The sequence below is a fragment of the Gekko japonicus genome, unplaced genomic scaffold (assembly GCF_001447785.1).
Source record: "Gekko japonicus isolate JY-2015 unplaced genomic scaffold, Gekko_japonicus_V1.1 scaffold3213, whole genome shotgun sequence".
NCBI lineage: Eukaryota > Metazoa > Chordata > Lepidosauria > Squamata > Gekkonidae > Gekko > Gekko japonicus.
This window is the reverse complement of record NW_015170371.1, coordinates 105,491-131,298: the sequence shown is the minus strand read 5'-3', so window position 1 is coordinate 131,298 and position 25,808 is coordinate 105,491. Positions and strand designations below refer to the sequence as shown.

Sequence of the window (25,808 nt, the reverse complement as noted above, 5' to 3'; positions counted from 1 at the left end):
GCTGTTGTGACGCGACCAATAGCATGTCGGTTCGGAGGAGCCTTACTCGGGCTCGAGCTTAACATGGGGAGTCAATACGGCGATTCATGCCAGCCTTTTCAATATACTACAGAGGGGAAAACCTGGCTTGAGGTTTGAGGCAGATTGCACTGGTGGCTAATATTTTATGGAACTGCTGTTGTGATGCTCATGACAAAGTCCTCATGTTTGTTGGTGGACAATATGAGGACTTTGAATCAGATGTTCAGTGAGAGTTTCGCGCCTCCCCGACCAGTGTTCCCTCTAAGCTGAGTTAGTGTGAGCTAGCTTACAATTTTTAGCCTCCGGCTCACACATTTTTCTGTCTTAGCTCAGGAAGGAGGGCTCCGGAGCAAAGTAATCTATGCAGTAGCCAAATCGCTCGCTCACACCTTTAATGCCGGTAGCTCACCAAGTAGGATTTTTGTTCACAAGACTCCACAGCTGAGAGGGAACATTACTTACAAAAGCCCTTTCTCCCTCATCACTTGGATGCCTGGGGAGAGGGGGATACAGCCTTCCTCCTGGGACTGTTTCCTTCGCCTCAAATGGCCCAGCAGACTCTGGCCTATTGACTCTGTTGCAAAACTGATTAACAGAGCTGGTAGTGGCTCCACAGGGTGGTTTAAGGAGGAGAAGAGGGGCTCTGGTTGTGAGAAAAGAGCTTGCGTGAGTCCAGGAGGCACCAAACGTTTGGAGTTCCAATGCCATTGCTCAACAAATACAAGGAATTCCTCATGTGTAGATCAGCCACTTATGCGTATGGATTTTGTCCCTGGGAAGAACACACTCTTAACATAATTCTTTGAAGTAAAACAGCTACAGGCGCCGGTCACACGGGCCGGATATCGCGGGGGGGAGGCATGGCTGTTTGCCCCAGGGCAAAGAAAATGCGGGGGGGAGCATGGCTGTTTTCTCTGGGGCAGACGTACCGTGGCGGTCCTGTGGAGATCCCGTGGAAGGGGGAGGTGCCGAGCACACCACAATCCTGCGCCGCGGCAAAGAAGCGGCGCGGCAAGCGGGTGTTTTGTTTTCCGGACACCAAAGTGTGCACATGCCCCGTTGGGTGCTTGTGCGCATCCCATGGACAGTTGGAAAAAAACCACCTTTATACGAGGGGGCATGGGCGAGCACCGGAACTACCACCGGAAACGCGATCAGATGCCCACCCTTGCCCCGCGGTTACCAGAAACTAGTACCTCCGAGGTACTAGTTTTTAACCGCACGTCTTTGGCGGGAAGCCTCGGGTTCACCACGGGAGCTCTACGCTTCCCAGATGTGGCGGTGAGATCGCGCCCGGAAAATCCGCCTATCTTCCATCTCTCTAGCGTGCCTAATGCTCCATGTGACCGCAGCCACAGTTATGCAGATCATGCGGGAAAAGACTTTGAACAAGGTTTTAACATTCCTCCTTGCTGGGTGGTTGGGGGTTGGGGGAGAGATCTTTCAGAATCCATGTGATTCTTCCTCATAGGTTCTTCAGTAGAACTGCTGTATATTTTAGCAGGCTCAGCTTGCTCCTGATTTTCTTGGCAGTCGATCCACAAGGACCGGAATTGGTCTGGTCCCGGTCCTTCCACGTGCCTGCCCTCCCTCTGCATTGTCAGAGCTGCGGAGTAGGTTTGTATTGTGTAGTGGGTTGCCGCATGGAGAAATGACAGACGACGACGTAGTGCATAGCACGCTTTATTGGTACACACAAGAAAAACCGGGGGAACAACGGCCCGGGGGCCAACTATATACATCCCTGGGGACACACCCCTGGTCACCATTGGTGAGTTTGAATCTCCCGCCATGGTTCCCATTGGCTCCCCAGTGGAGGGACTAGGAGGCTAGTCCCTATTGTTATCCCAGAGTCAAGCTCTGGCAATTCTGGCTGACCGCTGGCCCCCGGTGGCGATCTGCATACACAACAGTTTGCCAGCCCTCCGGTCCGGGTGGGGGCTCCTCTGCTTCTGGGGGCTTCAATCCGCCCCTGGCCAGCTGGCTGGTGGGGGAAGCCCCATCCCAAGCCCCGCCCCCAAGAGCAACACTCGCCCAACCACCCCTCCCCCTGTCTGATTTAAAGGGCTTCAGCTAATCGGCGGAGACCATGTGCCCCGCCGACCAGCTGGAGGGCCCTTTAAGTCTAGTGGGAGGGAGGGAGAGCGGTGGTTGTGGGCTGCATATTGGCCTTGCAAAAAGACCCTTTAAAGGGTCCTTTTGTGAGCGGGGGGTGCCCCACAGCCCTTGGGGCTGGAAATCAATATGTTGGACAAGTGGATACCATTTTTAGAATATGAAATGGAAAATTCTACCTCCCAAATAGTCCTACTAATTATCTATATTATGAAGTCATGATGTCTCAGTAACAACATCTACAGGTGTCAGTCTCCTTAAGTTTGTACATCTCTTGTTAAAGGTTATTCCCCCCAATATTGACCAATCTATGTTAATCTTGTGAAAATGTAGACATAGAAATTGTTACTTATTGTGTGCTTTCACTGCTGAATTGTATTTTATTGGCTTTTTAATGTGTAATGCTTATCGGTTTAGAACAATAAAATGTTAATTAAAAAATCAGAAAAGAAAAAAATCAGAAAAAAATCCTAAGCAAATACTTAATTTGTAATGCTTATCGGTTTAAAACAATAAAATGTTAAAAAAGAAGAAAAGAAAAAAATCAGAAAGAAATCCTAAGTAAATACTTAAGGCACAAAATAGACTTGGAAATCAGGGAATAAGCTGAAGCCACGGGGGGCCAGAACTGGCAAAAAAATCCCATGCAGAAATCCCACGTACTGCAGCCATTATAAACCACAATGGCCCGGTCACACGGGCCAGATAACGTGGCGGGGGGGGGAGGCGTGGCTGTTTGCCCTGGAGCAAAATAAAGCGCGGTAGCCCAATCATACTGTTCCCCGAGTCTTCGTACTTAGGCTGTTAGCTGGCGATCACACGGCGATACTGGAGCGTGACAAAGAAGCGGCACGGCAAGTGTTTTGCATATGTGTGCATACGCGGTTCCGCAGAGCAGCACTGCTTTCAGTTACGTGTTTGTGCACATGCGCTTACGAAAAACATCTGGTTTGCGACAGGATGTGGACGGGCACCAGATGCCACGGGATACTAGCGCTCCCGCGATCAGACGCCCGCCTGTCAGACTCCCATCACATCAACGAAGCACACACTTGTAGGAAAGGTTTTACTTTTATTTGAAGCAATGGGTGCATAACGGGATCACTGTTCAGAATGAAGCATAAGCATGGATCCCAACAGAATATAGTCAATTCAAAAAGCTGAGGCCCAATTGTGGGTCTTCCCATTGCGCCTGGGAAGCAACGCTCCTAATTAATCATAACATACTGCTTCTCATGGATAATGCCATGAGATCACCCAAGCTACTACCCACCAGCAACCACCTGTGGCCTTGAGAGATACGGACGTTCCTGCAACTAGGCAATCAAGCGCATAAACAGGCATACGTGGGAAAGTGAAAGCAAACCAGCGCATACCCATAGAATAGGGAAACATAAAGAGTATACACAGAGCATATACATAGAGAACAGGGAGATATATTGGCAGCTTGCTGATACCGCCCCTGCCCCAGGTTTTCCGGATACTAGTGTACTTTCCGAGGTACTTTTTTACTGCACATCTTCAGTGGGACGCCACGGGTTGGCCGCAAGTGTGCTACGCTTCCCAGATGTTGCGGTGTGATCGCGCCCTGAAAATCCACCTGACATTCGTGCCTTTAGCGCGGCAAATCCTCCGTGTGAACGGGGCCTGTGTCTAGTTGTGCCAAAAACTCAGTTGTACTCCATACTGACCACCCCACCTCGGGGGTGGTGGTGCTGCTGTCTTATGCATCCTCTAACCAACCTGCATGGTGTCTCTTGCAGCTTCAAGAAGCAGCAAACAGCAGCTCTGCAGAGAGTATCGCGGTGGAGAAGAAAAAGAAGGGGGACTCAGACCAAGAGGCACCCAGTGACCAAGACTGCAATGGCCGGGTTGTCCCGCGCGTGGTGTTGGAACGATCAGCCACAATAGACGAGGTGCGTCATATGTGGAAGAGGAACGGGAGGGTCCCAGAGCCAGGGGGAAAGGACAGGTCTCACAGGCCAAAACCCTTCCAACTGCTTGCTGGGAAATGAGAAAAGCCCCATTTTTATAAGCAATTCAACAAGTGGCTTGAAGGAAATGTACTGGAAGAGGCTTGATAAGAGGTTTTAACTGTAGGCCATGCATGGCCAATTTGCAGCACCCCAACGACTCCTTTGGTGCTCAGCAAACCAGCAGGAAGGCTGCATTGAGAGCTGTGAAAGTGAATAACTACGAGGCACTCACTGGGCGATCTGGGATACTTGCAAATGAGGCACAGGCAGAAATGGTGCAGAGCAGTTTGTGGCCGGCAAGAGAAGCTCTTTTACAGTGCAGTCCTAAACAGATCCTAGATCCGTTCTAAGGCCATTGACAGAGCTGTGGCGGGTAAGAAGACAAAATTTGGGGGCCCCAAGTTAGCTGGAGGCCATTCACTTAAGATGATCCAAACAAAGCAAGGAAAGCAATCCCAAATGCTTTCATTGACTTAAAGTTATTTGGCAGATTATTTGACACTTTAACGATGGTCTGGGCCTGGCTGGGGCGATGGCACGCGTGCCCACAGAGAGGGCTCTGAGTGCCACCTCTGGCACCTGTGCCATAGGTTTGCCACTGGTCTAAGCTTGTGGAGGAGAGAAGGGAAATCAGCGGGGCTTCTGGTTGCCCCCACAATACAGGTCTGGCAGGCAGTAAACTTTCCAGCTCGTCAGCTAGGAACTGGATCCTGATTGCCCCTCCCAAAAAATGCTGGGTAGAGCTGTAGGATGCTGGGGGGGGGGGTATCAGGATGGGATTTTTAAAAAAGTATGGCTAGTCTCATTGCAAAGGAGTTGCGGTGGCTCAAGTGGTTAAGACGCTGAACTGCGGGCTGTGAAAGGTCAGTAGTTCAGCAGTTCAAGACCCGGGTGCCGCATGAGGGAGTGAGCTCCCGTCTCTACTTCCAGCTCCTGCCAACCTAGCAGTTCGAAAGCAAGAAATTGCAAGTAGATAAATAGGGACCACTTCGGTGGGAAGGGAACAGCGTTCCGTGTGCCTTGGTGTTTAGTCATTCCGGCCACATGACCTCAGAAATGTCTTCGGACAGCGCTGGCTCTTCGGTTTTGAAACGGAGATGAACACCGCAACCCTAGAGTCGGATTTGACTGGCTTTCGAGCAAGGGAAGCCTTTACCTTTAGTCTCATTGCAGTTCCTTCCTTTGGCCAGAGCAGTGGGATGCCACCAGTGTTCCCTCTAAGCTGAGTTGGTGTGAGCTAGCTCACAGTTTTTTAGCCTCCGGCTCACACATTTTTGTCCTAGCTCAGGCAGGATGCCTCCAGAGCAGACTAATTTATGCAGTAGCCAAATCGCTTGCTCACAACTTTAATGCCAGTAGCTCACAAAACAGAATTCTTGCTCACAAGACTCCACAGCTTAGAGGGAACATTGGCATGCCACACAGGCTGAATCCCTGCCCCCCCACCCCTACCCCAGCACCACTTAAAAGACCCACATTGGGTTCCAGTCCTGCCAAGGCCCTGAGCCAGCCCTTCTCCTTTAGCAAAGAAACGGCTTTTCTTCCAAAGGATTTCTGTGCCATCTTTGCACCCAGCTCAAGGCAGCTGCTGAACCCTCCTCTTAACGCTGGAACTTGCATGTTCGTTGCAGTCAGATCCCTCGGAGGGACCCGTGAAGTCTGACCAGAACCACCTGCAGGTGGGCAATCAAGACGGGGCGGGTCTGCAGAAACGAGCAGGAAGCGCCCTCAGCGTCGTCTCCAACACCCTGGATGGTAAATGTCTCCCTGGCTTTGGGCAGAGCTGGATCGATCAGTTTTCATTAATGTGTATCGTTTTGAATATTTTTCCGAGTTGACATTTAAAAATGAAGAAAGATCAACTAATATAATAATATTGATAAAAGAGATTACAGAGATAGAATTGCAACTCCTTCCAGAAACTTTCCTTCTCAATATGTTACCAGACGGAATTAAGAGAGATGACCGATGCATTATTTTATATATTCTCGCGGTCGGTAGAATCCTCGTAGCAAAAAAATGGAAAACAGATATAATACCTAAAAGAGATGAGATAACTGAAAAAAATCCTTGAAATAGCAGAAATGGACAGATTAAATCTGATATTAGCAGAGCGAGATGACAATGACTTTCGGAAAAAGTGGACTAAAGTAAATAAATGGATGGGGAAAAATGTATATTTTTGTACTCCAAAGAATGTATTGTAAAGATGAATTTTCTTTTTTGTAATTAAAATCTATAAATAAATTATTTTTTTTAAAAAACTAATATAATAATAGCCGGTAGAAACTGCTGCGGAGTTTAGAATCTCTTCTAGATTTCTAAGACAAGCAGCAGCCAAAACTCCTCACACCCATTTTGTCCCTGTTAGCCGTCCTGAGCCCTCGGGGAAGGCGGGATACAAATCTAAAGAATCAATAAATAAATATTCCTTCAGGGTTCCAGCTCAAGAATCAGGAAGTGGAAGAATTTTTTGCAGATTGGATAGATCTTAAAGACTATCTGGAGAAATATTGGGATGTGAAGAATAATCTATTTTGCTTTGATAACTATTAGAGATAGAAGGACACTTAGAGTTAGTTCAAATGTGTAAGAATAATAGCTTAAAGAAATGTTACCTTATAAGTTTAATTATTGATGTGGGGAGAAGAGAGAAGAAAATAGAAGATTTGGAAGGGAGGTGGGAGCACTGCGGGAAGCCGGAAGGGGGGAGAGACGGGGAGAAAATGATATAAGATGGATGCTAAAATGTTACAGTGGTTGACTTGATGTTATATCCAAATAAAATTGTTTTTAAAATAAATAAATAAATATTGCTTCAGGCCCCCCCCCAATGTGTCTCTCAAAGGGAGCAAAACACACGTGGGAAAGGGGCGGGGGGACGGGACCCAAAGCAATAGGGACAAGCGAGTGACCGAAATGACAGTGCGGAAGTATCCCAGTGTCCTTTTCCCTCCTTAATTCTCATGTGTCCCTCTTTGGTGTTCTGTAGAAAAAGATCCTTTCCTGTGGGATGATTCTCCTTTCTTTTAGCAGTTTACTAGTGGCTATAGTCTCATTAAGGGCCACGGTGGAAGACTCGGGGGGGACGGGGAACTGCAGGCTGTGGAAGGTCTGTAGTTCAGCAGTTCGAGACTGGAGTGTGCCACATGACGGAGTGAGCTCCCGTCTGTGGCCCCAGCTCCTGCCAACCTAGCAGTTCGAAAGCAAGAAACTGCAAGTAGATAAATAGGGACCACTTCGGTGGGAAGGTAACAGCGTTCCGTGTGCCTTGGTGTTGAGTCATGCCGGCCACATGACCACGGGAACGTCTTCGGACAGCGCTGGGTCTTCGGCTTTGAAACGGAGAAGAGCACCGTAACCCTAGAGTCGGATTCGACTGGCTTTCGAGCAAGGGAACCTTTACCTTTACTTTACTATAGTCTCATTAAGGGCTACGGCGGCTCAGAGGTTAAGACGCTGAGCTGCAGACCGTAAGGCCAGTAGCTCGGAAGTTCGAGACCCGAGTGCTGCATGACAGAGTGAGCTCCCGTCTGTGGCCCCAGCTCCTGCCAACCTAGCAGTTCGAAAGCAAGAAATTGCAAGTAGATAAATAGGTACCGCTTCGGTGGGAAGGGAACAGCGTTCCGTGCCCTTCAGCATTTAGTCATGCCGGCCACATGATGACGGAAATGTCTTCAGACAGTGCTGGCTCTTCGGCTTGGAAACGGAGACAAGCACCGCAACCCTAGAGTCGGATTCGACTGGCTTTCGAGCAAGGGAGACCTTTACTTTTATAGTCTCATTACTACTGATGTGGCGTTTGCCAGAGGAACGTCACCCTTAGAGGCCCTTAATGCTAAAAGCAAACAGTGGCTTTCCCCTTAAGTGGGAAACGCCTTCTAGCATTGGGTGTGAACTGAAAGGAAATATTATCTTTTAACTTGCTTTCCTACTGAATTTAGGAGGAGTCCGGTGCATCTGTGCACTGGCTTTTTAAAGAGTTCGCCATCAGCATTGAAAGCTTGTCAATTGATGTCACTGACCTCCAGCTTCATGGTGGCCCTCGGCAGGGGTCATTTCATAGAAAAAGAGGTGCAGGAGCTCACTAGCATAACTCATTAGCATACCTTATTTGCATATGCCACACCCCCTGACATCACCGGAAGCGTGTCAGAAGGCAACACCCACCATTCAGGCTCCACTGGACTGTTTTGGATTGCTAGCTATTGGATGGGGGAACGTGCAGATCAGTCCTCACAGAGGAGGGAGAGCTTGTACCTGAATAAAACTTGGTCTTAAAGGTGCCACTGGACTGTTTTGGGCCGGGGGGGGGGGGCTCTGCAACTTACCTGGCTGCTTCTTGCTCTAACTGAGGGCTGCTGGGAGCAGGGGGTGGGGCTTGTTGCATGTGCCCGCCCCCTGGGCTCTTTACTGCCGGAGCTCCGCTCCTGTGCGCTCCTGCAGGAAATGACCCCTGGCCCTCGGTAACTAGCTGCTTGCACTGAAGTCTCTTGGCTTCTGCTTTCAGAGCTGGAGGAGGCACACCAGAAGTGTCCGCCCTGGTGGTACAAGTTTGCCAACGCGGTCCTCGTGTGGAACTGTTGCCTGCCGTGGGTAAAGTTTAAGCAGTTTGTCAAGCTCATCGTCATGGACCCCTTTGTGGATCTGGGGATCACCATCTGCATTGTCCTCAATACTGTCTTCATGGCCATGGAACACTACCCAATGACTGAGGAGTTCAACCACGTGCTGGGCGTGGGCAACCTGGTGAGAACGGCATGCCGTCTGTTTTTTGCATTTTGGTTTGGCAGTTGGGGAACTTGGAAAGCTGGAGAAGTGAGCCTTGGTACCATGAGACAGTAAGAGTGGCCATGGGAAAAGTTGGTGGCACCTCTTCCCCATCATTCTGTCTTACCAAGATGCCCTTGGGAAGCTCCCAAGTGGAGCCGCAGGGAGAGGGTTGGGGATTTTTTGCAAATGGAGGCTCCGTTGCAGCTGTAATGGCTTTGATGAACCTGCAACCCTGAATTCCAACCTTTTCCAAAAAGCCATCTATGCGACCGACCCGTTGTCCGTTTCGTAGGTGAGTGGGGCATTGTTTGCAGAAATACTTCCTGTCTCTGTCAGTTTCACTGAATGACCAGCGGCTCCAGTGGCTTGAGAGGGACAGAGCGCTTTCTTTTCACGCCATTTATAATCCCACAAACTTCTGTTATGCTCCTGTCTGGACCAAGGACAAACACTCTCCCGTTCTCAGGCGCTGAGCTCACAGCCACCGGGGGCCTTGGGGTTCCCACTGGGTCCTGGTCCTTTGCTGAGGCTCTTTTTCTGGGTTCCTCTCGAGGATGCAGACAGACACTCAGCAGACACTCCCAGCGTGGTGGGTTAAAAAATACCTCTGCATTTATTTGAATCCTTCAAATAACAAAGAGTGTTTGCTGGGCAGAAACCACTCACAAATTACAGCAATGGCAACAATACAACAGCAACACTATACTTGCACTGGGCAGAGGCTGAGCCTGAAGCATTAACTCCTTGGTGGCTTCCTTCACTGGGGTAATCTTGCGACCTGGTTTTCTCACCCGAAGTCTTAGGAAAGAGAGTCCACTCCCACGGGCACAGTCCGCAGCATTTCAGCTTGAAGTCCTGGAGGCCTCAGCGGCCTCTGTTTGTTTCTTGTGTGACTACTGCGCGTTTACGTAGCCCCCTCCTTCCAATCAGGGCATACTTAGATTCCCCCCCCCCCTTGTTAGCTGGCAGCCAGGTAAAGGCATCTTATGCAGCTGGTCGAGGCCACCAGGTGCTTTTAATTAACGCTCAGCCCAAACAGGCTGCAACCAACCTGTGAAAACTTATAGCTTGGCCGCATTCATGAAAGCCTGAGATCTGTAAGTTCTAATCCTTACAGCTCCCCTTCCAGTAATTTGATTGTAAGGCTCAAAAGCTTCAACTTCTTAAAATGTCTACCTGAAAAAGTGTGCATGCACACGAAAGCTATACCTTGAATAAACCTTCGTCGGTCTTAAAGGTGCCACTGGACTCTAAATTTGTTCTCCTGCTTCAGGCCAACAGGGCTGCCCACCTGAAATATATTCTGTCCCACATTCGTCGCTGCCCTTTTCTATACCTTCTCCAGTTCTTGGGCAGACGTTTTGGAATGGAGGAACCGGCAATGCTGTTACAAAGCTTGCGGTGGTACAGAAAACCATAATTTGGGCACTTTATAAACGTTAAATCGTTGAGCTAAAATTCTGCACCAGGGAGAAAAGATACTGGGATTTCTCCCCTCCCCCCCTTTAGAAAAGTAGCTGAGAACCAAGAGCACGTAATGTACCTTGCTGTGTCTCCTAGATCTCCTGCTGATCACCAAAGTTTATTAATGGTTTTGTTTTCCATGAATCGGTACGTGAAAGTCATCATTTTAAACATCAGCCTCCTATAAAAGAGGTGGTATGAACAGTGAGAAACCGCCCTCTGGGTCACTGCTCCTTTCCAGTTTGCTGGCTTGCCCACTTGCCCATGGCAGCAGTGACAAAGATAGGCATCCATCCCCCCCCCATGGTTCCAGTGCTGAGACAGGGACTCAGGGAATCACAGAGTGGGAAGGGGCCACAGAGGTCATCTAGTCCAGCCTCCTGCTCAATGCAGGATAAGCCAGAGCATCCCTGACCAGGGTTTGTCCAGCCGCTGCTTAAAGACTGCCAGGGAGGGGGAGCTGACCACCTCCCTAGGCAGCTGATTCCACTGCTGTGCAACTCTTACAGTAAAAAAGTTTCCCCTTATATACAGCCAGTACCTTCCCGCCCTTAATTTAAACCCATTGTTGTGGGTTCTGTCCTCTGCTGCCAACAGAAACAGCTCCCTGCCCTTCTCCTCTGACAGCCCTTGAAATACTTCAAGAGAGCCATCATGTCCCCCCTCAGCCTCCTCTTCTCCAGACTGAACATTCCCAAGTCCCTCAGCCTTTCCTCACGGGGCTTGGTCTCCAGGCCCCCAATCATCCTCAACGCTCTCTTTTGTCCCTGCTTCATTCTGCCCACACTCTTTTTGAAGTGAGGCCTCCAGAACTGCACACAATACTCCAGGTGTGGCCTGAACAATGCAGTGTACAGCAGGACTATGACATCTTGCGATTTGGATGTTATTGTCAGGACCCACAGCTAAACAACGCAGTACACGCTTCCAAGAAGGTTTTACTTTTATTGAAAAGCCATAGATGCATTATCATGAGCACTGTTAGGAATGGTGGGATACATATGCGCATAATGGGATATAGGGTATTCGTATGCACACACCCCCATCATCCGGGCCAGTTAGGCTGAGGCCCGCACGTGGGCAATTCTCAAACGGACGCTTAGCCAGGAAAGAAACTCTCCCACGAGAAGTAGACACCACATACCCTCCAGCATAACCTTCAAGATAAGCATTGCGGCACACAAGCAATTAAGCGCATGGGAAGGAATGCGAAGTAAAAAGTAAACACCTCCACACTCATGGCAGCATTGCTGACAGTTATGCCTCTGTTGATGCAGTCCAAGATCACATTAGCCTTTTTTGCTGCTGCATCACTCTGACTGCTCACATTTAGCTTACAGTCCATCTATACCCCATAGTCCTCATAGGGAAAGCAGTGGGAGCTGACACAATGGACTTCTTCCTTACAGGGAGCTTCTTCCTTACAGGGATTCCCCCCCCCCCCCCACACATTAGCAGGAATCCCTTTCATTTGTCAGCTTTTCAGGGCTTCCCCTATTACACTGGATTAGAAACAAACCCTCTCTGATCCATTCAAAGGGGCGACTGCGGGGAAGGGTTGCCAGGTCCCTCCTGGCAACTGGCAGGGGATGGGGGGGATTTACCGGGAGTGGGAGGGAGGCCCAGCCAACGTTGCAGCAACGTGTCTACGTCACTTTTGACATGACCCGGAAGGGGCATCATCACACAACAAGATCAGGCAATGCTCTGGTATTTGGGCAAAAACTCTATGGTAAACTTGGCTCCTGCCATAGAGTTTTTGCCCAAATACCAGAGTGTTGCCTTGATGTCACCAACATGATGTCAGAAGTGACGTAGCAGGGCTATTTTTGGGCAGGAACGCACAGGAACGGAGTTCAGGCTGGCTCCTGAGTTGGCCACACCCAGCAGGAACTCATTAGCATAATAGGCCACACCCAACAGCAGAAACTCATTAGGATTGGCTACATTAGGGGTGTGTGGCCTAACATGCAAAGGAGTTCCTGCTCCAAAAAAAGGCCCTGGGTTTTGACAACAAACAAGGTAAACAGAATAACAAGCAAAAGGTGGGTGTGGCTAGATGACCACACTTCTTGTAACATGGGGGTGCGGCCTAATGTGCTAATGAGCTGTGCTGGCAGGGGTGTGGCCTAATATGCTAATGCGTTTCTGGTGTTGGGTGTGGCCTATTATGCTATTGAGTTCTTGCTGGGCTTTTTCTACAAAAAGAGCCCTGGATGTAGACATGTTGCTGCAATGTTGACTGGGCCTCGCTCTTTTTGAGGGTAAGACCGCCCTACCAGCCAGATGATTGGTGGTGGGGCCTGGAGTTGGGGTACCTCCACTGATAGGTCTGGCAATCCTACTACAGGGGGGCTGTGGGCAAAATATCCATCTGAACACTCTACTTGCATGTGATATGGGGAAGGAAGGGGGGAGCTAAGCTCTGCTTTCAAAATGGTACAAAATTAAAGGACCACGGTGTGTAAGGATGTCAGATGGGCAGAGAACAGGCAGGAAGGGGAAATCAGTTAAGTTGCTTTCCAGACTTACCCCCGTCCACCTTCATACAAATGCTAATAGGTCTAGGATGCCCAAGCAGGGAACAGAGATTTGGAGGACTTTAGACTAGAAAGGTTCCAGGTATCATCTCCAGGAAGAATCCTCAGGAAAAGCATCTCTGCTCCAGTCTGACCTGGTCAGTGGGAGAGGAAAGACAAGATAAAACTCAGGGGAGCAAGGAGGAAGGCCTCTTGTGTCCTGAGTCCATCAGAGCAGACAGAACTCGTAGTTTAGGTCTGGAAGAAGCAGCCATTGACCATGTGCTGGCCTGGAGGGGTACAAAAGGCTTTAAGGTAATGGTACCTCGGTAGAGATCTGTAACTTCCTAACTTGTTTCTAAGCCTGTCCTATATTTTAACATCTGATAGGGCATGTATAGAGAGAGGCACAGAGGAAGTGTATTTCACCAATTTCTTTTGAATCCTTTGCTCAATCTGGTGCTGTGCTAAAACTATGCTTGTGTACATTTTCTTTTTAATGAACGTTTTATAACTTTGGATGCTGGTAGTGTTTCTTTGTACCACATAGACCTCCACCATCTCAGCTATTTTAAAAAGGGAGCACCTGCAGGAAAGACAGGCAATTGACAAGTAGGTATTCCTCCAGGTGCTCACAAGGCAGTAAACTGTCCACGTGAGGACCAGGCACTGGGCAGTGGGAGACACAGAGGCAAGGCCTAAGAACTGGGAAGGGAAGTTGGGAGTCCTTACCCTCTCAGCGGGCAATTCCTACAGAGGTCAGGTGGTGGTGGTGGGTTACCGGAGAGAGAGACACGCCTCTACAGCTGTAGGGAACACCTTGGAGGGCAGTGTGGAACAGGGCCTAGAGGCCTGAGCAGGCCCATTCCGCCATGTTGCCTTATATTTTCCTTGTTTGTGTAAAAGTATTCTATTTAAAGATTAGTATTCTATTTAAAGATTTAAAGAGCTGCGGTGGCTCAAGTGGTTAAGACGCTGAACTGCAGGCTGTGGAAGGTCAGTAATTCAGCACTTCGAGACCCGGGTGCCGTATGACGGAGTGAGCTCCCGTCTCTAGTTCCAGCTCCTGCCAACCTAGCAGTTCGAAAACAAGAAATTGCAAGTAGATCAATAGGTATCACTTCGGTGGGAAGGTAACAGCGTTCCGTGCGCCTTGGTGTTTAGTCATGCCAGCCACATGACCACGGAAACATCTTCGGACAGCGCTGGCTCTTCGGCTTTGAAATGGAGATGAGCACCGCAACCCTAGAGTCGGACTCGACTGGCTTTCGAGCAAGGGAACCTTTACCTTTACCTTTTATTCTATCTCACACTCTCCAGAATGTGCACTAGTTGCTAGAAGCTTAGAAACTATCAGCCAGGGACTTCCGATTTTGACGACTCTTGGACCAGGCACACCCCATCGAGCTCCGATGTGGGCACCCTGGATCACGGCAGATAGGAGGGGGCTCAGATGATTTCGAGTCCCCCCAGAACCCTTGTAGGGGGCTCCAAGCCTGGGGTGCGAGGGGTGCCTCTTCCAAGACAACGGCCGAGGAATTGAGGCACTCCTTTACTCCAGAAGGTCATGCCACTGTGAGGCCAATATGGTGATTTCAAGGCACACCAGGCAAAGCAGGCAAGTGATCAAGTGACACCCCAATCTTCCTGCAGCCTGAAAAGCGGACTGATTGGACTGTGAGTAAAGTGAGTCCTTCTAAGCTGTGTGAGCTGAAAAAGCAAAGAAATGGACTTAGAGGGAGAGACGTAGAGGGAGGGGAGGAGGAGGAGGGGATTCCCCCCCGAAAAACAGCAGTTCATGTGCAGCGGCTTGGAGGCAAATCGATGACAGTAGCAAGAGATCTTTAAATAAAGCAAATAGGGTGCAAAATAGCTCAAAGCGTTCTGAAATTGATGAACTTTCAGTTTGTTCAAACGAGTCTTATCTTGTGTAAACATGTCGGGAAGAGCAGAGAAAATGGCATGGAGAAAAAGACCTTCTCCTGGACCTACCCATTCTGCAGCTTCTACTTCAGCTCCGGAAGCAGTTCCTGACTTCCCTACTATGATGGCAGCGGCGTTGTGCCCTCTGCTGGATCAGATGTCCAACATCAATAATAAACTCTACTGTTTCCAGAAGCAATTGGTGGGAATGGACAAGAGAGCAGATGAAATGGATAAAGCGATTAAACAAGTGGATGCTAAGACTGATTATATCAAACAGCGACTGGAGGAAGTGGGAAAAGAATGGGTCTCTGAAAAAGAGCAATTATTACAGCTTCAAATGGAGAAATCAATGTATGTCTTACGTTTTCAAGGAGTCCCAGAACAGAAAGGGCAAAATCTAAAAGAAATATTAAGTGAAGCATTGGTGCCAGTGTTAGATTTTAAAGCAGATATACTACAAAGCGATATGGACTTGGTTTATCAAACCTATCTGGATTTTATCAAGAAAAATAAGCTTCTGGGTAAAATATTTGTTAAATTCTCCAAAAGGTCTACAAGAGATGTAATCTTGAAAACGACAACTGGGAACCCTATGAAAATCAAAGGCAAAGTTTTGAAGGACATTCCATTTGAAATAAGAAAAAGGAAACAACAATATAAAAATCTAATCTTTTTTACATGATCATTCCATCCCCTTCAGATGGTTGTTTCCAGAAGGACGACTCTTCACGTATAGCAATAAAGAGATGAAGATTGACTCTGCTCAGAAATCAAAGTCTTTTTTGGATAAACAAATAAGAGCAATGAAAGACAAAGGAAAAGCAGAAGACAGCACACAAGAAGAACCCAAAAGTGCCCATGAGTCTGATGACAACTTAAGCAGTTCTGGTAGCTCTCCAGAAGATTTTGACTCTGAAAAAGGAGAAGCAGTTCCGAAAACTCTTAAGGTTAAGCTGTTTTATGATAAAAACAAACACAGGAGAAAATAACAAATTTTTGTAACGTTAGGGAATCATGACCGCTCAAATGTTAAAAATTATAGGCTATAATGTACTCCAAAATAGGCTTATAATAGTTTTATTATGGTAAGAAATCAAGCAATAACATTTCATACTTTCTTTCTTTCTTATATCTAATCTGTATGAATGACAAATAATAATGTATGTATGTTTATGAGCCTTGCTTTATTTAGTAGTTTTATTTGTTAGTCTTAGTAATTCCCTTATTTCCCCCTTCCTATAGTGTTTGTAGGAAAGCGATAAAAAATAAAGACACCAAAAAAAAAGAAACTATCAGCCAGGAAATGCAAGGGATCTACCAAAACATGGTAGATCACACACTTCTAAACAGTTTTTCTACTTCATCAGGCATCACCAACTAAAAGTCAGCCATACAGCTAGGACAGCATTGTGCTCCGATAATGTCCCTAGACTGAACTGAGTTAACCATGGAGCTCAGTTTGTGACAGATGCAACCCATATTTATCCACAAAATGACTTGCAAATGAGTCACAGCCAGCCTAGGCATCTTTTGGATCCATGTTGTCAGGGGCCTAAGATGCAAGCCCTCTGACAGCCCGGAAATGCTTTATCGGATGATACGGTGGTGGCAGGGATGTTAGCCTCCTTTGCTGTCATCAACACCACATAGGTGGTGCAAGAAGGCACTCTCAGTCCTTTCTGGCCACATTTGATTCAAGTCCTCCTCCTCTCATGCTCTAGCCATCTCCCCAGTTAGTTCATCTCTTGAAACTCCCTGCTGAGCCAATGAGCATTCAACACTATGCAAGAACAGAGCTCAGAAGCTATTGTTTCCACCACCCAGGTCATTTCTGTGTTCCAAATGTTGGCCAGGAGAGCCAGCTTTGCAGATGAGAACCCCCCCCCCCGGGCACTGTCAGGAAGCCCCCCAGATCCATCAGCCTCTGAGAGCAGACTATCCTAATGGCCAGTGTTTCCTCTAAGCTGAGTTGGTGTGAGCTTGCTCACAGTTTTTTAGCCTCCCGCTCACACATTTTTGTCTTAGCTCAGGAAGGGATGGCTCCAGAGCAAACTAATTTATGCAGTAGCCGAATCGCTTGCTCACAATGCCAGCAGCTCACAAAGTAGAATTTTTGCTCATAAAACTCCACAGCTTAGAGGGAGCATTGGTTATGGGATCCTTCCTGGGAATTGCTGCGGTTCCAGATGTCTGAGTCGAAGCCTCACCAAGGAATGATTAGTTTTCTATGCTATTACAATCCTAAGAGATGATTTTGCAAATTTGTGTTGGTTACTGGGACATAAGAGTGTCAGGCTTCCCAGTCAAAACACTCAACAACGTTCCTTCAGAAGTTTCAGTTTATTGAGCATTAGCACTTGAGACACCATGATCTCTTGTGTCAGGAATAGCGGGGAAAAGACCTGCCTGTACAATTATACCCCCTTTGAACCCGACCCCCTGATACAGTAAACCCAATAAGCAAGCACCTGGGAAGGTAGGCAACTCAGAACCATTACATTCCCAGCGGGAAAAGCAGACCCGGCGAAGCCAAGCCGTCAAGGACACCCTACAGATAACAGAGCATAGCAGATGAGACATGGGGAGGGGAAGGAGTGAAGAGGGAGGATGGGCTCCGCCACATTCCAGGCTATGGCAGCGAGCCAGTTTGGTGTAGTGGTTAAGTGTGCGGACTCTAATCTGGGAGAACCGGGTTTGATTCCCCACTCCTCCACTTGCACCTGGCTGGATGACCTTGGGCAAGCTCTAGTTCTGATAAGAGCTGTCCTTGGAAAAAGAGCAGTTTGTGTCAGAGTTCTCTCAGCCCCACCCACCTAACAGGGTGTCTGTTGTGGGGAGGGGAAGGGAGAGGAGTTTGTAAGCCGCTCTGAGACTCCAAGTGAAGGGAGGGGTATAAATCCAATCTCTTCTTCTTCTTCTTCTTCTTAGCTGACAAAGAGAGAAGAAAATCAGCTTGTGTCTCATAGATTAAAGCAAAGTTTTTGACTGCATGGATCATGAAAAGTTGTGTTTGGTTTGAAAATAAATGAATGTGCCACATCTGATTGTTTTGATGTGCAACCTGTACTCTGGACAAGAATCTACTATTAGGACAGAATATGGAGAAACAGGATGATTTCCAGTTGGCCAAGATGACATACAAGGATGCATTTTATCTATATGCAGATCATAAGGAAAACTGGATTAGATTTAGATGAAGGTGGTGTGAAAAGTCACTGTGGAAGTAATATTAACGACTTGAGATATGCAGAAAACACCACATTAGTGGCAGAAAATAGTGAAGACGTGAAACAGCTGCTGCTGAAGATTAAAGCAGAGAGTGCCAAGGCAAAATTACAGCCGAACATCAAGAAGATAAAAGTAATGACTCCTGGGGAACTAAGGTTGATAATGAAGAAATTTAAATTGTTAAAGATTTTCTATTCTTTGGCTCAGTTTTCAGCCAAAAGGGAAGCTGCAACCAAGAAATCAGAAGGAGATGGAGACTGGTAGGGTTGCCAAGTCGAAAATCTTCGGGAGCAGGGGACTCCCGTCCGGTGTCCTATGCCTGCGCCGCACGCACGTTACCAGGAAGTGATGTTATGACGCCTGACACGCTGGGGTGGGGCCACGACCATCCAAGGGGGAAACATAGAGTTTCCCCCTCGGATGGTCGTGGCCCCGCCCCCAGCGTGCCCGGCGTCATAACGTCACTTCCTGGTGATGCGCACACCGGGGTGGGGTTCCCCCCGGGGCCCGATCCGGTGGCGGTGGGGAACAAGCCTCTGGGGCGGGGTTTTCCCCACCCCCTGGGGGGACTTGGCAGCCCTAGAGACCGGGAAGGGCAGCCACGGAGGAGCTAGGAAACATCCTGCAGCATAAGGCAGCTTGCTGGCGACCAAGATCAAGTTAATTGATGCCACGGTATTCCTTATTACGATGTCGGGGTGTGAAAGCTGGACAATGAAGAAAGCTGACAGGAAGATAGTAGATTCATTTGAAATGTGGTGTTGAAGGAGAGTTCTACGGATACCATAGATGGGCCCTCAAAAGAAATAAGTGGGTCCTAGATCGCGTCCCTAGAGTCAGATTCGACTGGCTTTCGAGCAAGGGAAACCTTTACCTACTAGATCAAATCAAGCCTGAACTCTCCTGAATGCCAAATGACCAAACGGAGGCTATCGTACTTTGAGTCCTTTATGAGAAGACAAGGGTCACTGGAAAAGGCAATAATGCTAGAAAAGTAGATGGCAGTAGGAAATAGATGGATTCCCTCGATAAAGGAAGCCGCGCCCCTCGGTTTGCAAGATCTGAGCAAGGCTGTCAATGAGGGGACGTTTGGGAGGTCATTAATTCTTGGGGTCAGTATAAGCTGGAAGTGACTTGGGGGAACTTAACGCACATAACAGTCCTATGCACAATTTACGCCTATGTGGCTTGGATGGACTGCTACGTAACTCTGATTAGGATTGCACTGGAAATAGATAATTTTAAAGTATCATCTCATCTTTATACAAAACTTTAGTGGAATTAATTCAGACCCAAACATCACAATATCAAATAAGTTGGCAAGCAGATTGTAACAACTCCATAACTGAAAATGACTGGAAAAAGATCTGGTCTTCGCCATCCCTTACATCCAGATCTATTCCTATAAGATTACAGGCATTTAAATTGATGATGAGGTGGTACAGTACCCCAAGCAAAATACACCATATTTCCCCCACTTACTCATATCTTTGTTGGAGGAAATGTGGCAAACGTGGTTCCTTTCTACATTGCTGGTGGGTCTGTCACATAGTAAAAGCGTTTTGGGAAAATATAATTATGTATATTAAGGATATAACGGGTTATGAGATTGCGAAAACCCCGAAACTAATTTTATTAGATCTCTGGACAGACAATACGATACTCAAAATACGACAAGAATTAATCTCCATCATGCTCTCAGTGGCCAAGACTTTGATAGCTTCTAGCTGGAAGGACGCCAACCCTATATCCACTGAAAGATGGTTCACAAAATTATGGGACCTATTGACAATGGATAAAATACCGGATACTTTAAAAAGAATCAAAGAACGAGGACTTACCACAAATTTATTGGTCAAATGGATGCCGTTTTTGGATTACATCCACAATGCAAGTTAATCACCCCTATGTCATATGCCTGCCAAATATAAGGAAATACTTACCTGTTTGTAATATTTACCTATATTATAGGGAAAAAATTATTCTTTTCTATAAACTTTTCTTATTGGTTAAACTTATATATGAACATGTGACAATGAACGGCAAATAATAATATATTGTAATAACCACCTAGTTTATAGTGTTAAGGTTTATCGTTAATCGTTTTAGATTGTATTGTTTTTTTGTGTGTGTGAGTTATACAAAAAATGTTAATAAAAATTATTTTAAAAAAGGAAATAGATAATTTTTATTTGCAATATTGCGTACTATTGTTTATAATGTATAAGGCTTTAAAATAAAGAAATTTAATTTAAAAAAATGATTAAACGAAGTAATGTAGCAGATCAAACAAGCTGAGTTTAGGCTTTTTCTTCATTAACTTCTGACGGCTTTCTCAGGATACCCCCAGGCATGATCTCTCTGCGGAGTTGCTGAAATTGGAACCACAGTCAGCTTCTGGCAGCCTTTAGGAAATGTAGGGGACTTTGTTTGATTAATCCCCTTGTATTTCCTAAATGAAATCCAGTCCAAAGCAGGCATGCCCTGGTAGCATCTGCCCGGTCCCAAGTAGGATATCAAGTTATCAACACTCCACCAGTCTGGGAAGCCGACACAAAGGTATGCGGCTATTGTTATTTATAAGGCACGCTTGATGTATGTGGCGCTGTGGAGGGGGAAGCAAAGGGCAGGGCCCGGTCCTGAAGAGCTCACCATCTAATAAGTTTGGGAGAGGGGGAGGAACAGAGGCAGGAGAAAGGAGGAAAACGCAGGCAAGGGTTACAGGGTGAAGGATGTACATAGATTAGGCTTGGTTTGCATAGGGAATGCAATCTAAGACTTAACAAGAGAAACGATAATGAACTTATCATCTGTCAGATCCCTTTGGTTCCTTGAGCCACTCTTTTATTTTTGTAATCTGTGAAAAGTTTAGAGGAGGGGGGAGTCTTAAATCAGATTTCCACTGTTTACAGCATTTGAAAATATGGAACAGGTGTGTCTTTAGTAGGATGGAGAGCCTGAAGCTCTTCTATACCTGGGGCCAAATGGTCTGTTACAGGGATACCCGTGAAAATGGTTTCAGAGGTTGGTCTTCCAATTGACTGGTGTTCTTCCCCCTGAAATGGAGTTGGGTTTTTTTGCAGATTTGATTGCTGCAGTTGAAAGGGGGTGAAGTTGAAATGGCTCATGGGGAAAGGGTTAACCACCCCATTTCTCCTAATGCCACTACTGTGATGATGTTCATAGTCTTCCAAGGCTGCATTTCATTTATAAAGAAAAATCTTATCAGGCATAAAATGAAAGGACGTCTGATCCACAGCTGCACGTGTCTTTCTTCCATTTTTTTTTAAAGAACCCGAAGCAGCTTCTGGAGGTCATAATGACGAAAAGAGGCGGGGTGGGGGCCTGCTTCACCCTCAGGTCATCTAAAAATAGGGCCCCTGGCTGCTCTTGTCCTCACACAGAGAAGTATGCAGGTGCCCAAGGAGAATGATTTCTCTCTGACTCAAGGACAGGGTTGAAACAGGCAAGATGACGGTAATGCCTCTGTCTGTGTCCATAAAATGAAAATTGTGGGCTTATTCAGCCTCAGTTTGTCTCAAACCATGCAGGGAAGGGAGAGGAGGAGGTTTTACCCATCCTGGTTTTGCTATTTGAAACTGGACTCCTTGCTTTGTTTTTTCTTGCTTCAAGCAGTTGTGGCAGCATATTTTTGTTGTTGTTCAGTCGCACAGTCGAGTCCGACTCTTCGCGACCCCATGGACCAGATCACGCCAGGCCTTCCTGTCTTCCGCCGTCCTCTGAAGTTGGCTCAACTTCATGTTCATTGCATCTATGACACTGTCTAACCATCTCATCCTTTGCCGCCCCCGTCTTCTTTGACCTTCAATCTTTCCCAGCATCAGGGTCTTCTCCAGGGAGTGCTCCCTTCTCATTGGGTGGCCAAAGTATTTGAGCTTCAGTTTAATTATCTGGCCTTCGAGGGAACAGTCAGGGTTGATTTCTTTTAGGATTGACTGATTTGATCTTCTTGCAGTCCAAGGGACTCTCTTGTTTTAATTTATTTATTGGGTTTTCAATATGCCACACACACACTACATACATTCCAAAACAACCCCCCACAAAACAATATGGATACAGATATATCCTACACAGTACTGTTATTATACCATCATACATATTACTTTCTTAATCATAGAGGCTATGGACACAAATCACCACTATATGCACGCCTTCCTAAAGCTGTTATCACATTAAGTTTTAACTTGCTTTTTATACTATTTAATTTACCCATTCTCTATAGACTTTAAATTCTCTACATAAGGTCTCACATTTTCCCCTTAATAATTATCAGACTACACCCCCCTTTCCTTATTACCGTCTTTTATACTGCTATCTACTAAATAAATACCCAGGCATTTTCTTTACATTATATTCCCTATTTCATCTGTAAAGTACCTTATAGCCGAAGAAATTATAAAGGATCGTTGGACTGGATGGGCCATTGGCCTTATCCAACACTGGCATCTCTCTTATGTTCTCTTATGTTCTTAAACTCAGTCAATGCTGAAATGAAGAATGTAGCACAACATGATGTCCATAACAGACCGTTTCCCAGCTGCTCTGGGCCCGGCAGCTGTGATGTGTTTAGCTTCCAGGAGCTATGTTTATGCTTCCTGCGTTTGCCGGCTTGGATCACCGTGTATCACTTAGTGCTTTTATCAAAAGCAAATCTAGAACAGAAGTCTCTCAATTTGCTGTAGAATATGGGAGATGGGAGTTCCCCGTTAGACGTTTATTATCCTACAGCAAACGTGTGAAGCATAAACATATCACAGCTGCCGGGCCCAAAGCGGCTGGGAAACCGGACATTGCAGACACCGTGTTGTGCTACATTCTTCATTTCGGCATCGACTGAGTTTCTGTATGTTCATTTTGGACTTCATTTGGATTTCTGTGTTTTAATTTATTTATTGGGGTATTTATATTTCTAGAACTTTTGTAAACACCACATATACAGTCAAGATTGGAATTGTAAGAACACTATAGACAACATGAATTGTATGTATAATTATTCATCTTTATTGTTAAATTAGCAAATTGAGGAATTGTGTTTATGGAGTTGTTACCCCTCATATTTATTGTTCTATAGGACATCTGAGAAAGATATTGTTCGAAACGGACTACAGAAAGCCCAGGAAGGTCCGTCCTTCTTCTTCTTCTCTTCTGAAGACTTTGTTCTTATTGAGTTGTTTGATGTATCTGAAAAACAAAATACAACTTGGAAAATTGAAAATTTGATGAACATACACAGCAATATCTGTCTTTTTGTATCAAGTACCTTATAGCCGCCATACCCACATAGCTACATAAATAAATAGTTAAATATATAAACATATAAAACACATTTCTTCCCATTTTTAACAAACCATTTAGTCATTTAATTTTCATCCCAAAAATACCTTACACCCCTCAAATATTACTAACTAATTAACTAATCATATAAACCCATTTATCTATATCCAATTACGACAAGAGCCATAAATTCTTCTTTAACAAAAATCCCTATTACAAATCAACCATCTACAACCCTAATTAAACCCCCTATATAACCGATAAATAAATACTAGTGTAAGGGAGAAACAAACTTACTACATATATCAATCACCTACCTAACTGAAATACTTAAACAAATTCATCCAAGTTATTGTACAATGGAGGCCATAAATTCATATTTCCTATAAAAGTCCTCAAAACTGTTTTAACCCCAATCCTTATTTTCTTATCCCCAATCAATGGAAAATTGCTTCTCATATTTTGTACTACCAGTATACCCATCTCACATAAATACATGATTATTCTTAAAAGCAAATTCATCACTATTAAAATTCAACAAGACCATCAATTCATTTTACCGGTAGATCCACTATTCTACAACACCCATTAGCCTTCATACATCTTAATTTTTTTCCTATGAATCTGAAGTTTATTTTTCTGCCTCAATGAGTCCACATGGCTTTTTTCTTTACATGCGTGAGATTTTATTTCCAAGCTGCTTCTTCTATTCTTCCACCTAATTGTGTCCCAAGCTGCATTCTTGATCTTGCCTTTCCACGCACCTCGTCTTGCTCTCTTTTTTTCTTTTTCTTTTGCCTCAACAAATCCACGTAGCTCCCCCCCCCCCCCTATATATGTTCTTGTTTCAAAGCTTTCTTTCCTATAGTTCCACATAGTTATGTTCCTGGTTGTCTTTTCACTCCTACTTTTCCACACACCTTGTCTTGATCTCTTTTTCTTCCAAGGTACGTACTTGGCAACCCTAACTCTAGTACAGGCTTCCCTGGAGTCGCTAGGCCTCCCTAGAGCCTGTGGGCCGCACTACTCTAGGCCTAGTGGTGATGCAAACCGCAGCGGCTCCTGCTCCCCCACCCGCTCTCATGGCCAGCTGAAGGGGGGCAGTGGTGGCTCGTGTTGCTTCACGTCTACCCGCAGTGCCACTGCCCCCTTGGGGGGGGGGGGGGCGCTAAGGTTCATCCTCCCCTTTGCTTGTCTGAGCTTGCACAGACAATGTATTCCTCTGTCTGGGGGGGGGGTATTTAAACCCCCCCTTTAAAATTTTTCACATTTTTCTTCCAACCTGGCCCCCCACACCCCCAGATCCATTGGGTGTTTTAAATAAGAAGTGGGAGACTGACCAGTTATGAAGGTGCACAGAGAATTTATATAGTTATAAAGGTGAATATATACAGAGATATTTACAGGCTATTGAACAGCATGTCGTGCCTTAGGCTATGAGAACTAAGTCCCCATTAGCTTACTAAACAGATAGCTATTATACTCAACCCCAGCCAATTTCTAACGAGGTGATGTAATCACTAACTCTAACAAGACCTGTAAGAGCAACACCTGCTAGAAAACACCTGGCTGTAATTACATGATTACTAGCTTGACAGCTAGGTCTGACAAACAGATCAAACTGATCTATAGTAACTGCTTGCTACCTCATATCACTCTGACATATATCTCAATAAGATCTCCAGGGATTTCCCAACTCAGAGTTGGACACACCACGTGTAGTTCAGTCCATAACCATCCAACACTTCCTCCTCTTGGGTATTTTCAGGTGGGTGAGTTGTCCTGGTCTACTGAAGAACGGCTCAGTTTGAGCACCTTAGAGACCAGCAGGATTCCTGGGGTATGGACTTTTGGGAGTGGAAGCTCTCTTTGTCAGACACCTATTGGTATTTTGATTCAGGTTGGGCAGCTGTGTTGATCTGAAGCAACAGGACAAAGTTGGAGTCTGGGGGTACCTTGAAGATCGATAAAGTTGAATTCTGGGTCTAAGCTTTTGTGTGTATAAAGTAAAGGTAAAGGTTTCCCTTGCTCGAAAGCCAGTCGAGTCCGACTCTAGGGTTGCGGTGCTCATCTCCGTTTCCAAGCCGAAGAGCCAGCACTGTCCGAAGACGTTTCCGTGGTCCTGTGGCCGGCATGACTCAACACCAAGGCGCACGGAACGCTGTTCCCTTCCCACCAAAGTGGTACCTATTTATCTACTTGCAATTTCTTGCTTTCGAACTGCTAGGTTGGCAGGAGCTGGAACGAGAGACGGGAGCTCACTCCGTCATGCGGCACACTCGGGTCTCGAACTGCTGAACTACTGACCTTCCACAGCCTGCAGTTCAGCGTCTTAACCACTTGATCCACCGCAGCTCAAGTGGTGTATACCCAGAATTAAACTTGGTTGGTCTTAAAGGTGCCCCTGGACTTAGACATTGTTCTATTGGTATCTGTCACCATGATGTTACTGGACTCAGATCTAGCTTTTCTCCTTTTCAAGTTCCAGGGC

At 46.3% G+C, this 25,808-nt stretch overlaps 1 protein-coding gene across 1 annotated transcript in view; it reads left to right on the top strand.

The window, feature by feature from the left end:
• The window catches only part of SCN4A (sodium channel, voltage gated, type IV alpha subunit), a 120,792-nt gene that overhangs the window by 23,863 nt on the left and 71,121 nt on the right, over positions 1-25,808 (top strand). Inside the window, exons 10-12 of the mRNA XM_015418240.1 lie at positions 3,900-4,052; positions 5,744-5,867; positions 8,623-8,861. Of these exons, the coding sequence (XP_015273726.1) occupies positions 3,900-4,052; positions 5,744-5,867; positions 8,623-8,861 (516 nt within the window). The remainder of the gene's footprint in view (positions 1-3,899; positions 4,053-5,743; positions 5,868-8,622; positions 8,862-25,808) is intronic.